General features: G+C 37.5%; 1 protein-coding gene across 2 annotated transcripts in view; it reads right to left on the bottom strand.

The window, feature by feature from the left end:
• The window catches only part of KIF13A (kinesin family member 13A), a 104,785-nt gene that overhangs the window by 29,510 nt on the left and 60,127 nt on the right, over positions 1–15,148 (bottom strand). For both annotated transcript variants that reach the window (XM_030944143.1, XM_030944144.1), the window contains exons 10-17: positions 12,398–12,509; positions 11,781–11,993; positions 10,102–10,212; positions 8,747–8,881; positions 7,448–7,578; positions 5,609–5,695; positions 5,336–5,502; positions 20–230 (exon numbers count right to left, since the gene is read on the bottom strand). In XM_030944143.1, coding sequence (XP_030800003.1) covers positions 20–230; positions 5,336–5,502; positions 5,609–5,695; positions 7,448–7,578; positions 8,747–8,881; positions 10,102–10,212; positions 11,781–11,993; positions 12,398–12,509 — 1,167 coding nt within the window. The remainder of the gene's footprint in view (positions 1–19; positions 231–5,335; positions 5,503–5,608; positions 5,696–7,447; positions 7,579–8,746; positions 8,882–10,101; positions 10,213–11,780; positions 11,994–12,397; positions 12,510–15,148) is intronic.

Raw genomic sequence — 15,148 nt, 5'->3', positions numbered from 1 at the left:
TTAACTCCAGTATTCTCACCTTTCCTCGGTCCAGAGATTGACTTTCTGCTGTGCAGCCTGAGCAGTGTAGGAGAGCCTGTCGCTACCGTGCTGGTGCTGCCTCTCTGGGGAGAGCTGCTGCCGCAGCAGCTCCAGCTCGCGCTCGTACATCACCCGCTGCTCCTCCAGAGCGCTCCGCTTCTCCTCCAGGTACTGCTTCTCCAAGATCTGCACCACATTTTGTACTGGATCTAAAAAGAACGGAAGGGGGGAAAAAAGATAATAAAAACCCCCAGAAAACTTGAGAAAATGCCATTTCAGCATTACAGGACGCCCATTATTTAGTTGGTAACAGCAATCAACATACCCCAGAGTCTGCAAACACAAATTGCACACCAAATTATTAAATATTGCATTAAATAGACAAATCCAAACTAAAATTAAAAAATAAATGGCATGCAAAAGGATAGAACAATGGTTAAGACCCTTGTCTATTGCACATTTAAGTGCTGTGTAGTTATAATATATTCCAGAATCCCAGTAGGAAAAAAAAATGGATGGAAAAGGAAACAAATTAATAAGAAAACAAAGCAAAATACAAGGGAAGATGATGTTAACCAGAGGAGGAAACGACTTAAGGAAGTAAAAAGCAATGTACTTTCTCTGTTTTGGCAGAGAATGAAACACGTTGGAGAGCTGCAGATGAAAACCGAGACAAACAAACGGTCTGACTGGTCACACATCACACTGCACTAATGTGCTGCACAGCACTGAGGCAGACAAAATATGTCCTGGGGGGGCTTCTGCATTTAGCTTTACAAACCCCATTTCATCTTGGTATCAACACAGAACAAATATCTGTTTGGATATTCTATCCTGAAAAGACTGCTTGTGTCAATCAGCTAGGGATAAATCTGAAGTGCATTCAAATGAATGAAACATTATTCTGTCTGTTCCCAGGGTTAGGTCCCATGCCTGTGCCTCTGAAAGAGCCATTTAATAGAGTAGGCTCTATGTACTACCAGTCTATATACCTGGTTCATGCACACATCCCTGGAAGCTCAAATATAGCAAAAAAAAAAGTGGTTTGCAAGAGGACCAGTCTAGATGAGTGAGTGACAGCACACCACCAACAGATTGCTGATTCTGTACACCACAAGAGGAAGGGAGAGGAGGTTCCAAAGCTGGAGTGGTAGACTCTTAGAGGAAGCAATACTGCAGCTCTATGACATGCCAGGAGCCAGGATTTTCAAATGCAAAGAACTTCAGTTTTAAAATAACTGTTTGTGATACCTCTTCCATTTCATTATTTAAAAAAAAAAAAAAGCTATTGCAACTTTTAAGAATGCCAGTCTATTGCAAAGGAGGGAGAAAAATAAACCTAGATTCAATTACACTGCTCCATCTTGGAACTAAAGGTGTGCCACTCAAACCCCACAAAACCAAAAAATACATCTGTGTGATTTAGTTATAAACTAAAATCCTCCCTTTGCTTTTTGCGAACACTTCTGCAAGTTGCTTCTGTGGCCCTGGCCTTATTCATGGAAGAAATCACTGGCTTCACACAAAGGCATCACAAATACCACCACAATGGTAATTATAAAGCACAAAGTTAAAAATCAGTCAGTATAAATAGCAACCAAATAGCAAACTAGTGATGCATAAAAGTGCCTTAAAATAACTGGAAATACTACTTTTTAGTACATTACATTCTCAGAAAGAAGTTAGCTATTATTAGCTTTAAACAGTGCAAAAAAAAAAACCCTGACTGAACCAAGTTCTAAAATTCTGGACTACAAACCAAATTATTAATGTTCATCTGCACCATCATGATCCTCCTAACTCCTCCAGATAACACCAGAACTATCTTAAAATACAGGGGCTTTGCTGCATAATTCCCCAAACCAATTTTAGCTATATATAAGAATGTTTGAGAAAATCAGGTATTATGCAGATGATAGAGCAGAGACATGGAAGAAATTAAAATCCCTCCATCCCTCCTTTGTGTTTGCAAACACAGGAAATTAATCTACGGCTGACTCATTAAGATGAGACTTTCCTAAACTGCTCAAAGAGCAGCTATGAGTTCAAGAAACAGATTTTTTTAATAAAAGTAAACTTTTCAGCCACCTAGATTGACAGGATCACAACAACCTTAGGATCAAATTACACCATGATAAATATTTGGAACAAGATGCAAGAACATAGTATAAAACTTTCCAATTGCAACATAATCCTGTACTGCTTGGGAAAAAAAGAAAAAAAGGCGGATTATGCTTGTCTTGTAATGCGAAAGGTAAAGTCACAGTCTTAGAAAACTTCTTTGGAAAGAGTTTACTGAGAAAACCTTAAGGCTGTCACAGGAAAAAAGTAAAATATGGAGTGAGTTATTAACTATCTAGGTAAAATTTGAAGAAATAAGCAATTAAGATTTTTTACAATTCAAAAGAACTACAACCGTGTTTAAATTAAATCTAAACACCACGTTCTACAATTTTGGATTCCTCATGGAAAGTCAAATAAATTAAGGAAGCTTCTACCCAGTGCCTGCCAAATACACAGCAAATTCCATGCACCATTTGAAGTTCCAAGTCCCAATCCTTTACATATTCATGTAACAAAAGTTCAATGACCCTGAAAAAATATTCATATGCAGTTAATCCCCTGCAAAATCATAAGACTACTAACACAGAACACAAAGATGTATTTTCTTCACAGGATGAGCAGCATTTATTACCTTGGTATAATGTTACTTAATTCACATGTGGAATCTGTTAATCAAGTCACACTGATGCTGAATAAATTCCCTAACATTTCTTGCAAGTATATTTGTCTAAGCAAGCTAGAAGAGGGTTATGACACAGGCTGCTTTGCTAAGTTTTATGAAAATCCTCTCCCTGAGCTGTAACAGTTTTGTTTGCTAAAATGAGAAGCTGCCTAACCTAATCACATTGTTTACTTAACCACTGCACAGTATACAAGAATAAAGTAAACTTCTTTGATGCAGTCTGTGTTTGACCAGCATCACAAAGTAGCAGTACAAAGCTGACAGAATCCCACAAAGAAAGTTAACATGCTGAAGGAAGGAAAGAATCGGGATGTTTTCTTTACAGCAGTTTTCAAAGTTACACATTTTCCTCAGAGGTTCTCTGGAGCCGGATGGAGTCTGTGACACTGTTGCACTGGTTACATGCCATAAAAACAAATGTGTTTGCACCCTGGAGAAGCCAGGATATTTATTTAAAGAGGATTATAATTCTCAAACAAATCCAGCAGGAGGGAGGAATCCAAAAACCAAAACAAAGGAAAACCAAACCCTATTGCTTTTGGGCTGTATCTATACAAGATTATAAAATAATGATCTAATCAAATTTTTAAAATACCTCTCCATTCCCCTCTTAGAACTTCTCCAGAAAATATGTGCAATAGAATTAACAGTCTTCAGTCATTTAGTTATTTCTTCCTCCTTAATCATATTTATTTTTCATTTTAAGGAAGAATAAATAAATGGTACTCTAACAAAGCTTCTTCACTTCTTTCACAACAAACTGGAAGCCCGTTGGAAAAAAGGTACTTTAGCACTGAGAAAGTGCTGCTAGGTTCTGTTTATCTAACTTCAAATCAAAAGAGCAAGCTATGATCCTCAGTGTCACTTGTTTTGTCAGCATTCTATTATCACTAACTACTCCAATTTAGTTAAGCACCACCTATGTGGGAGTGAGCAGAAGCAGTAGAAACTGGGATATGACCCTTCTGAAACAGTGTGACATGTATGGCTGCAAACACTTGCTCTGCAGTAGGGAAGAAAGAGCTTTAAGGAATGGCAAGGTCTGAAACTGTTCTTGACCAAGACATAGAAAGCAACCAACCAAAACAAAGACTAGCCTGGACCACAATCAGAAAAGCTTACTGAACTAAAATGTAAAGACACTTGGAATGTTGTGAAGAATTGTTTCAATCAGCTGGATAACAACACATGAAAACCAAAAAATGTGACCCCTTATTCAAAGAACACTGACTCATTATAGACTGATACACTTCAGTCAAATCTCCAGTTAGTAACAAGCAGATCAAGCATCAATTAATGCTTTCAGACTTTTCCAGCAGCCTCATGCACAAGCCAATTGAGTTCAAAACCTTTGTCCCAGATTTGGTACAGATATGAGATGGTTTGAGGCCTTAAAATGGGCAACAGAGTCTTCACAAGGGATGACAACACTGAAGACCACCAGGATGGCAGATTCATCTGAAATTCATCTCCTGGTATGAGTGAATCATAATGAGAATATTTCTGTTATCAAACAGCAATTTCATATCAATTTAAGTGACCTGATCCTGTAACTCACACAAGCAACCTCATTAAAAATTAAACTGTAAAAATCTGCAAAGTATTGTGGCTTCAAACATATGAAACCATCATGATGTACTCAATGGCAAAACAGACAAAGTAAAACAATAAGAGGAGACGAAATAAAAAGTAAATGCTGTATTTCAAATGCAAACCACAGCAAACCATGGAAATACTGTGAAGAGACGAAGAAAGGAGAACAGAAAGCAATGAACCACCATCTACTCTGTCTTCTTGATCAGGCACCAAACCCCAAGGTATTTGCCTCTCTGATTTTGTGTATTTAAAACCTGTACAAAGCATTCCATAGTTTACCAAGTTTTTCAGCATTTCTTTATATTCTACTGTATCACATGAACTATGACTTGCCTTCTGGAAATCATGAAAAAGCCATATTGTTTTATATACACCTTACCATTATTTTATCTATATTCTATCTTATAGTGTTGATCCAAAAAAGCATCACAATTTGTTTTAAAAAAGACTAAATGAAATATTAAGATTGATCAAGAGCTGAAAAACAAGCTGGCATTTGCCTATTGCTTTGCCATCATTTCAATGTTTTTTTTAATAAGGTTAAAATGGCATCAGTAACATTTGATACAAAAAGGAGGATGAAACTAACTGAACCATATATGGTGTACCCCTTTTTTTCTACAGTAACTGACAAAAACAAGAACTTAGTAAACTTGGATGATAATTTGACAGGCATATGGTTACAACTCAACTGCACTATAAAAGAGAGTAGAGGTACTGATAAAATTGTGTCAGGGCACAAACCAACTACTATCCTGTGTGTGTATTTATACCTAGGTGCATATATTTTTTTACATATCTATATAGTAATATATGTTTCATATATATGTATTTGCACACACATTGTTTCTGTAAAATAAATCTCCAAAGGCCCCTGGAACAAATGTACTGCTTGTTTTACCCAGAAATTGAGTTCCAGGCTGAATTTGTTAGACAATCCAAAAGAACATTTTTATCTGGCAGTTTCCTTACCATTGCTATTCAGGGTCTTCATAATAACTTCCATTTGTGCAAACTCATAGTTGTAGTCTGGTTCTGAAGAAGCTTCACTAGCTGCATCCAGATCATGCTCTCCTAAGGAAGTTTCTTTCTCAAGGTCTTTCAGCCAATCTCGACGTTTCCTCTTTGGTAAATTGATTCTGAGAAAAAATGGAAATTCAATTTATAAAATAATTTATCTAGAATAACAAAAGAAAAAAAATAGACTGAATGTAAAGTGGGTGGAACATGAACATCAACAATTACCTAAAAAAGTGGTTGTTTCCCCATAATATTCTATCTCCGTGCCATAACTGAGTGGCAGAACATACCAGTGTACCATTTACACAGGATCTGAAAGAAAAAAATACATCTCCAGTGAAATCCTGAAAATAGAAGATTGAAGAGTTGCTGTTTCTCCCACCTACTACTGACAGTCACTTGTATCATATGGTAACAACCCAGCTAGGTTCTCATGAAAAGACCACTGGGAAAGTTACTGGTCTGATTTCTATTGTCAGAATTAGCACTTTTCTCCTCTGCCTTTGGCTGGTACAACTCTTCAGTAAACATACAGACAGGGTTGATTTTGGTTGAAAAGTTTTCTTTACATGTCTGTTTCTCAAACTGGGTCACTGCCTGTTTCTTATAAACTTATGAAGTTCAAACATAAATGTATGCAAATCCTACTGATAGAGCTCTCCAAGACATAACTTGGTCAACACTGAGCTGTCAAACATGTTGTTAACAGATTCGGCATTCATGTGTAAGAAAAGATTCTTAGATCCAAGTTTTATTCTTTCAACAAATGGAGTCTCTATTATTAACAAGGGTCTATTTTTGTGAACATCTGGTATACTAGTGTATTTCTTTGTATTTAAGTTTCAATCACAAAATGGTAAAAATTGAGCTCTTGAACTTCTGCATGTGCGAGTCACAAAGCAGAGCATTTTATTTGAAAGGAGAAAAAACTTTAGTAAAATGAAAAAGGCTTTTCAGATGCAGCACTCTCATTTTAGCAGTCTCTCTCATGTAAGTCAACACAAACACATAAGCACTTCATTTTAAATCAGATCTTTTTAAACTTTTTTCAATGAAATTCTGGTAGCTAAATTTCTGTTGATACTCGTATCTTAAAAACAGTTACTTAAGCATTGCAGATCAGACATGAGTAAAACAAAATATGTTTTTTTCCACTGATATGTGCCCTTGTTCCTGCCAGTCAAAATGACTGATTTCCAGTACAGTAACTCTATCACCACAAGCCTGAATCCCATCTGTTTGAAATTTTGTACTGTAGGCTGCAGAAGAAAAATACAAATGCATTTTACTAAAGGAAGACTGAAAGAAATCAGACTTTTTCTGTGTCTTTTAAACTTCAGTTTCTCATTTTGATACTAATCTGTACATTATTTAGATACTCAAATTTCAGACAAGCACATGACTATTAACTAGGACAAAGGTACTGCTTTATCACATGCTTTTGGAGATCAAGTGACAAAGACATTTACAATTCCACCCAAGGAGTCACAGTGCCCCTGGAATGAAAAATTATTAAAATACAGAAGTGGAAACAGAAGGTGAAGCGTTACTGTGCACTGCATATTAACTAGACAAAACAGTAATTAAGGATTTAGAAGAGAATTCAGGTCTTTAAAGCACCTCTTCCTCACAAAAATTGAACTTTACAACAGGAACTACCCACGAAGCACAAATTATTCTCTGCCATCAAGATACAAGCTACTATCCCATCACACAGGCCAGGACAGCCGGCAGCATTTCAGGGATCTCACTGCTACCCAGGATACAGACAGGCAATGGCCCCTCTCTCCTACCAAACACCTTCTTTAGATGGCTTATTCCAAGCCAAGCCACTGATAGCCTGTTGCCCTGCAGAGTGGGGGGATGAGTGTTCACATGTGCAGGGAAATCTTAGTTTTAATTGCTGAATTTCCCTCTAAGTATCTGTTTAAGTCAACTGTATTGAAAATACTCATTGATCATAAGATACTTCTGTCTGTGTAAAATAAAAATACATGAAGGTCACTATCTGTCAAAGAAAAGCAAATTTCCATTTCAATGGAAAGTGCTGCTGATCTTCCTTACCTTGCATTTTCTTTTGGTGTGAGTGTAACTTCTCCATCTAAAGCAATACTGATCTCACAGTGTTCTGGTTGGATTCCTATACCAAAGAGCTGAATATCCTGAGAGGTATCTGCACCAACTCTTGTGTGATCCTAGAAAACAAGCTGTTACTAAGAGACAAGCAAACTACCACTGTTGACATAAGTAAGAAAATATTAGCTGAAGCGCTGAGACTGCACAGTTTGTGTGTCTGTCGAGCGGAAATGGTGCCACAGCAGATCTGAAGACTGCAACAGTTACACACAAACTGTTGTTCTGCCCTGAACTTCATCTTCATACAGTTTTAGCTAAAGCAAAATGAAGCAGTTGACACACAAACTCTGATTAAAAAGTATTCTCATGCTATGCCTGCATGCATACATTAAACACAAAAACCAGAAGAAAACCAGTCATGTCATATAGGCATAATTAAGAGAACAGCACGGATAGTAAAACAAGGTGCAGAGTTCTCTGCTTTTCAGAAAACAGCTATACAGCAACTCAATTAAACATACTAAGTTCAACATAATTCCAAGTCATATTTTGAGTTCTGTTGAAACAGTTTATTTTGTTAGTGTTTGAGAGGTTGTGTTTTATTGGCTGCTCAAATGCACAAGCCCTCCTTCAGCTACCAAAGCAGAAGAGTAGCTTTACTCTTGGAGTAACAGACAAAATACTCTTTCATATATTATTGACAAGCAGCTCACATTTCCCTACAAACCTCCTAGGTTTGTATTTGACACTTCCACTCTGGCATGGGAAATGCAAAACAGAATAGTATGAAAGCTAACAACCCTGGGAAAATACATTTCTGTAAATTTTTAACAGTGCTTTTCTAACCCCCTCTCTCATAAGCTTTCCTGTCATTGAAGACTATGTTATTCTCACTGATTACTACTGATCATCATCTCTTTATTATTAACTCTCCAAATATTTAAAGCAATTCCCAGCTCCCTAACAAAAACAAGCATCTACCATGAAGCTCCTGCCTGAAGTTCAGGCCAGAAGACCACTGGCCAGGCACATCTTGCCTGGAAAAGCTAGAATTGATCTCAACATTGGCCCACACTGAGCATTTCTCCTACTGTTGGCAATCAGGAGATCAATTAGGAAAACAGTGAAGCTGAACTGCAAAGGGAGAACATAAGCCTAAGCAGCAGGAGGAGGCTTATCCTGTTTTGTTGCAGAAAAAAAATCTACATCCCCGTTGAATAAATTAGAGCTAGAAATTCAAAGCAAGTGTCTTTCCATTCTGTGTAAATATCCTGTTCACATCCTTACCTTTAAATAGTAAACCAAAAGCTCATTGAGTGCAGGGTCTGCATTCAGGTTCACCAGGTAACACTTGTCATCCCCAACCTTGATACCTGAAGACTCGAGGGAGATTCCCATGCTCTCCAGCTGTCTTTGCCTCTCCTGCAAGCACAAAAATAGGTTAATCTTGCCTGCTGCAATGTGTAGGGACAAGCACAGAGCAACTAAACCTGAAGATGCAACATGCTGAGTATGCATTCTGTATATCACCACCAGACACTGGTCAGGTACCATAAAGTCAGTAGAATTTATTTTTACACACCAAACATAAAAAGTTAGATGTAACCCTCCAACACCTGCCTCCCCGAAGTGGAGCTTAATTAAGCAGTCCTATTACATTTCTACACAGCTCTATTGAGTTTATTAAATCTATATATAAGTAACACAATGTGGCTTTGAGTCTTTATGTTAATAAAAAATGAAACTCAGTTCCAATTGCTTCAAAGATAATCATAGTCACAGATGATTTAGAAAATAGCATGCCATAGCTGAGGCTTATTCTTTTGCAGTTTTATTATTAATTCAGCTAAAGCACTCACTTGATCACATGAGCCTTTTTTTTTTTTTTGCTACAGTTTGGGTGTTGGGGTTTTTTGTTTGGCTGGTTAGGTTTGGGTTTTTCCCTTGACCCTTTTTTCTTTTTTAAAAATTTATTTAAACAGTGGTTGCACCAAAACATGCTTCTGGAACGTTAGGACTAGAAAGAGAAGCCAACACCACTTATTGTTCAGGCTAATGATGAAGGAAATGATGGAAGTACACACTAGAAGCCAGAAAGGGGTTTTTTAATGTAAAAAAAAAAAAAAAAAAACCCCAAACATTAGTGACTACATGTACACATTTTCCTTTTCTGGTTAGAAATCACTAAAAGCAAAAGCAACAAATACCACCCACAATTCTTATCCTTCTGTAGTTTTTCACTTCCTTAGTTACTTCAAGGGAAACATGCCCATGGTCCAACTGTGGTCTTATAAATAAATGAGCTGCCCAAACACATTTTGATGTTTTATTTTAAAATCAAATACTCGCTTTTATCAATGCTATCATGACACTGCTAGATTTATGCTAATAAAATCTAGAGTTAAAAAAAACCACAAAAAACCAAAAAACAAAAAAGCCAACAAACAAATGAACATTTGTTGGTTAAAAAACCAACAAACAAACAAATCCACCCCAAAACCAGAAACAAGGGGAAAAGACAAAAATTCAAAGACATTTCAAATAGGTGGTGGGAAAACAGCATAGTCCACTAAAGCTCATGAAGTTCAGCTGACTAGTACTCTATGAGTATCTGGCTTTCCTCCTAAAATTTTCTGAAGTACCTGTGCAATTTCTTCTGTTTTCCTTAGCTTTTCTTCCCAGGTGACTGTCAGCTCTTTTATTAGTTTTTCTGATTCTTCCAATTTTTCCTTCAGTTCTGGTGCCTTCATGGCCTATAAGGTAGAAATTAGCAAAAGTCCTCAGCTACTCTTACCACTGCAACATCTGCTTGCACAAGGAAACTCAACATAGCAACATAACATCAAATGCAACAAGCAGAGATTTTTACTGTGTTCCCAGGTTTTTCAAGGTGGAAGTTGAGGAAATAGGAAACTTGCAATGGAGGAGGACAGAAATCACCTTTACTGGATCCAGATCTGAAATAGTTGAAGATTGACATAGCTCCAGAGTTAATGGAAGGATCAAAAATCTCTGGGCCTGGCCACTCAAACTTCACTGACTGTACAAAAATATGTGAGTATTTAAAAACTTTAATTTCTAGCTGTCTGAAGTTCAAGTGCAATGTCTTTCTTCCAACAGTAGTTTCAAACACAAATTCTTCTAGACATTTAACCTTCCATTCCATCCTGGTTTTGTAAGTGCTCTTACAGTTGCATTAAAGCTTTCAGACTGACTCTGTTGATTACCTTCAAAGGAAGGCATGTTCTGGAGCTAACACAGGCTTCTCATTTCACAACAGGAAACAAAAGCAAAGGGCTTGAATATGTCCAGTGCCAAGTAACAATTGAACAGGCTGGCCTATAACCCTATATAACGCTTTGTAACAGAAGGTAGAAGAGAAAACACTTAACAAATAATTAGTAAGACTTTGGACACCTTCCTACTGATTGTGTTCAGCTGCAGCCTGCCAACATGCTACCATAATGTTTTCCAAATTAAAATAAGGGCTGAGATCAGGTTTTTATTTATGAAAAAAGTGAATGGCTCCTTTTCCTTAAAGAAGATTTTCCCATTTCAGTCTATAAGGAAGTGTTCACATGAATAACACTATTCCTTATATAATGGTGAAATTTAAACACCACACAAATTTACCCTCCAGCACAGTTCTATTCCTTTTCCATCAGTATTTTGTGTCCTACCTGAAAAGATCAAAAATATTTTCAAATCTAATAAGTACCTAATTTGTGCAGATATCCCGGATACCAAATAAACTATCCTACTTGGATAGTTTATTCTTCAAGTAGAAGTATAAATCTAAGATAAGCATCAGTCACGCAGTGTCAATTATTAAGGCAGTGAAGCAAATTGTTGATGGTTTTCAGTGTTCCATTTATGACAATTTTTAATAGATTTTCACAAATGTTAGAGAGAAATGCCCCCTGAATTTTCTTGTCCAACAATGGATTTATGACTTTTCACACTTTTCCATCTGACATTTTTTGTCAAAAAAGAAAATTCTGCTAACAAGTGAGTCTACACAATGAAGATGTAATCTAGTCCTTATCTGTGTTGCATCAATTATTGCTTGGCCTTAAGTTCCTCAAGAACTGAAGGGGGTCACTATCAGTACAATGTTGTCCTCATTTAAAAATTATTAAAGATAAGCATACATTATGCTGGATTCAGGAAAAAAAGATCAACTATTTTGTTAAAAAAGGAAAGAAAAAAGAATGGATGCAAGATCCTTCCTTTCCATGTTTTGTAAGAAAGCTAGTCTTCCACACAGAATATGACAGCTCCTTGAGAAACTCATTTTACATTGTACTATGTATAAGGTTACCTCAGCTTGTGAGAGCTGTTCTTTCAGTTTTTCAACTTCTTCACGTAATTCTCTGATGACCCTAGCATTTGGATCTTCATTCACCACAGCATGATTAACTATCCTTTTGGCTCTGTCTGCATATCTCAGAGTTGAGAGAGTTTCTTCATAGTTGTCTGCTGCTGGACTAATTGTGGCTATCATGGCAGTTTGGCTGTTTCCTCCCAAGTTGTCCTGTAGTGCAGCCACAGAAAGTTCAACAGTTAAAAATTTTTCTGAGACTATACAGTGTCTTCACAAAGAGACTTCAAATCCTTAATAAAGACACTGAAAGTACTATTTAGGCACTGAAATGTCCTCTGGAAATAAACTAATCTGTGTGTTCCATAAACATTTCTAGCTACCTCTACCACCTTTGATTCCATTACAACTGAAAATAGTCAAGTAGGATTTTACATTGAATTAACACAAGATACACTTAGCTGTCCATATCACTTGGAATAACATAGCTATGAGAGCTCCTTCACTCATTTCTTTAAAAAAGATGAGAAGTCCATGTACACAGAGGCATACTACAATGATCTACAAATGAGTAAGCTGACATCTTGTGAACATGGTGAACAGAAAATATAAATTACCTTGAGAAGCCAAGTGAGTACAGAGTCTCTGTAAGGCACAAACTTGTTTTTTCCCTTCCCTGCTGCCTGGTCAGCAAGTGATGATATAACCAAGCCCAGTGTTGAAAGTGATCTATAAATGCAAAACAGCAGAACAGCTTCAGCACATATTCCAAATGCAGATTTAATAAAACACAGAAAATAGGGATTGCTTTGCAGAACTTCACATCCAATTTTAAAAATATCATAGAATAACTTAAGTTGGAAATGACCACAAGAGATCAGCTAGTCCACTGCCTGGCTCCAAACAAGCCAGTGTATTTCTTTAAAGTTACATGTTTGGAGGAAAAAAACTATGATATCAACAGTGTTTCATCATAGGTGGTACTAAGATCATATTTCAGAAAGACTGAGACTGTTGAAATATTTAGAATAGTTTGAAAAGTCTAAAATAGACTGCTTCAGTATATGAAAAATCCCTACCTTTTTTCAGAGGATAAAAATCTTTCTGATTTGGACACTGTCTCATGACAGTGTTACAAGTCAGTGCTGGCAGCACAGCAAGAATCCCTGTGCTGGGAACAGTGTTTGAGAATGCTGTTTAAGAATGCCGACTCAAATGCCAACTAAAATGAAACAACTCTCCAGCCATAAGAAGGCAGCCTCAGAACAAGTCCAGCTCTGGCCCAGGAGTACTCATCTGCCTGGTGAGGCAGTGACCAGCCATAGAAGCTGCTGATCAGAAGAGGCAGATTAGGAGGTCCCTTGACAAATGAAGTATAATTGAGGTAGAGCCTCAGCAGCTTCCTCTGGGGGGCACAGACCAAATGAGCTCCCACTTACAAAGGTGCTGCACAAGTGTGAAAGAGAAAAGCCCCCAAACTGCTTAGCAGACAGCTGAATCCCAAACAACACTCTAGAAACGTGAAGAAAATAGCCAACTCATGCATTTTGGTACATATACAGCTTCTACCAACTGGGGTAACTGCTTCAGCAATCCACCCAAAGCATATGTGCGCTATATTATGCAATTCTTATACAACCCTGTGTAAATTTTAAGTGACATCAGGGCTCTTAGGGTGAGTATGTTTAAGATAATGAGCTTGTTGAGGAGCCTGAGAACATTAAACAGATGCCTAAAGGGTTTTAAAGGAGACATCGCTGAAGCCCAAGAGAATTCTGGGTCTGTCACACTCTTGCTCGAATATCCAGCTACTCTCTAGAAGTACTAAGGAAAAAGCTTCAGCAGCATTGCAATCAGATAGTCAAATAAATCTTTAATTGTACTGTTCCACTCCACCCTCTTGTGTTTTCTTTTCAAAGAAGTAATACTATTTTGGTTTATAGGCAGCATTTGCACATATTTATAACAGAGCCTCAGTGCTGCTTGAAACAGCCACTAGCTTAGAAACAGTACTTAGAAAATGACAAAAATGTTGCAGAAGAGGATTTTAAGGAAGACATCCAAGGGTAAGTTAACAAGGGTAAGTGCCAAAAAAGGTATCCCATATTGGATATAAAGACAGCATAGATCTGGGAGCAAAATCAAAAGAAATTTAAGGAAAGGCTAGGTAGGTAATCTGAACTCCCAAGAGAGCACTCTATCTTGTAAATTTGCCTGTACGATAACTTTCTGATTCACCTCTGAAAAATTCATAGCAAAAATAGTAAGTTTAGTATAGTTTTGTGGCCTAAAGAAAAGCCTAATAACCTCTGAATTTTTGTGAGGAGAGGATAGAAAAAACAAGAACTAATTCTTGCCTCCAGCCTCTGATCTCCACAGAGAGAGATGACAGCATGCTAAACATGAAAGAGCAAACAGTAGGATGCTCCATGCTGCTCTATAGCAACCTCCTCCAACACAACTGAAAAGCACCACCAGCACACTCCTAATGGAGCATAAAACTAAAAAACTACCCTAGACTACTTTCCTTCTTTAAATGAGGGTAAATATGAAAACCAAAGCCAAACCCTGAGCGGGGGTGGGGGGAAGAAGTGGACAGTCAGAAGGGAAGTAGGAAGAACAGGCATTCAAAAAGAACTGTGATTGAAAACTATTTCCCAACTGGGCTGCAACACCAATTTGAGTTATGGGTACTGCATTTTAATGAATGGGAAATTATAAGGTATTGTTTATTAACATGGAATTAAAAAAATGTGATAATATTACTGCTCCTTACAAATACTGATCTTATTTTAAGAGTATACATTTACAATAAAAGCCAAACTGGAATAATTTATGTAATTTGCTTGAGATTTCATAATACAAAGCTGTTTAAAGACTTTAAGGGAAGCAGCAAAAGGAATGGCTGCCCAACACAATAATTACAGGACTCATCAGCTGCTTTGCTTTTTGCTGGATGATGCCTCAGAGATCTGTCATTACTCTGATCCTATCTCACGGTACTTACATAATGAATCAACCAGAAGTCCTAAGCCCACAGCACACAGCAGACTGAGTCACTGCAGAAGAAGCAGAGTGGACTTGCTGCAAGATTACAGGAAAGTGCCATTTCTGCACAGTGTCTTATCTCCCTGTCCCTGTTCCTCAGGCACCAGGCTGTCCTTGCTAGTGGGCAGTGGGAAGCTTCCACACTCACACCACAGGCCTGAGCCAGCAGCATTCAAAAAGAAGTGGCACTTCCTCATCACAGGGGAACAACTCTGTCCCTAAGTGACACCCATTCAAGCTACTTCTGTACAATTTAGAACCAAACACCTCAATGAGCAGAACCCATTTTTCTAGCAGTTAACTCTGAATACTAAAACCTT

This window comes from Camarhynchus parvulus, chromosome 2 (genome assembly GCF_901933205.1).
Source record: "Camarhynchus parvulus chromosome 2, STF_HiC, whole genome shotgun sequence".
NCBI lineage: Eukaryota > Metazoa > Chordata > Aves > Passeriformes > Thraupidae > Camarhynchus > Camarhynchus parvulus.
This window is presented reverse-complemented; position numbering and strand designations above follow the sequence as displayed.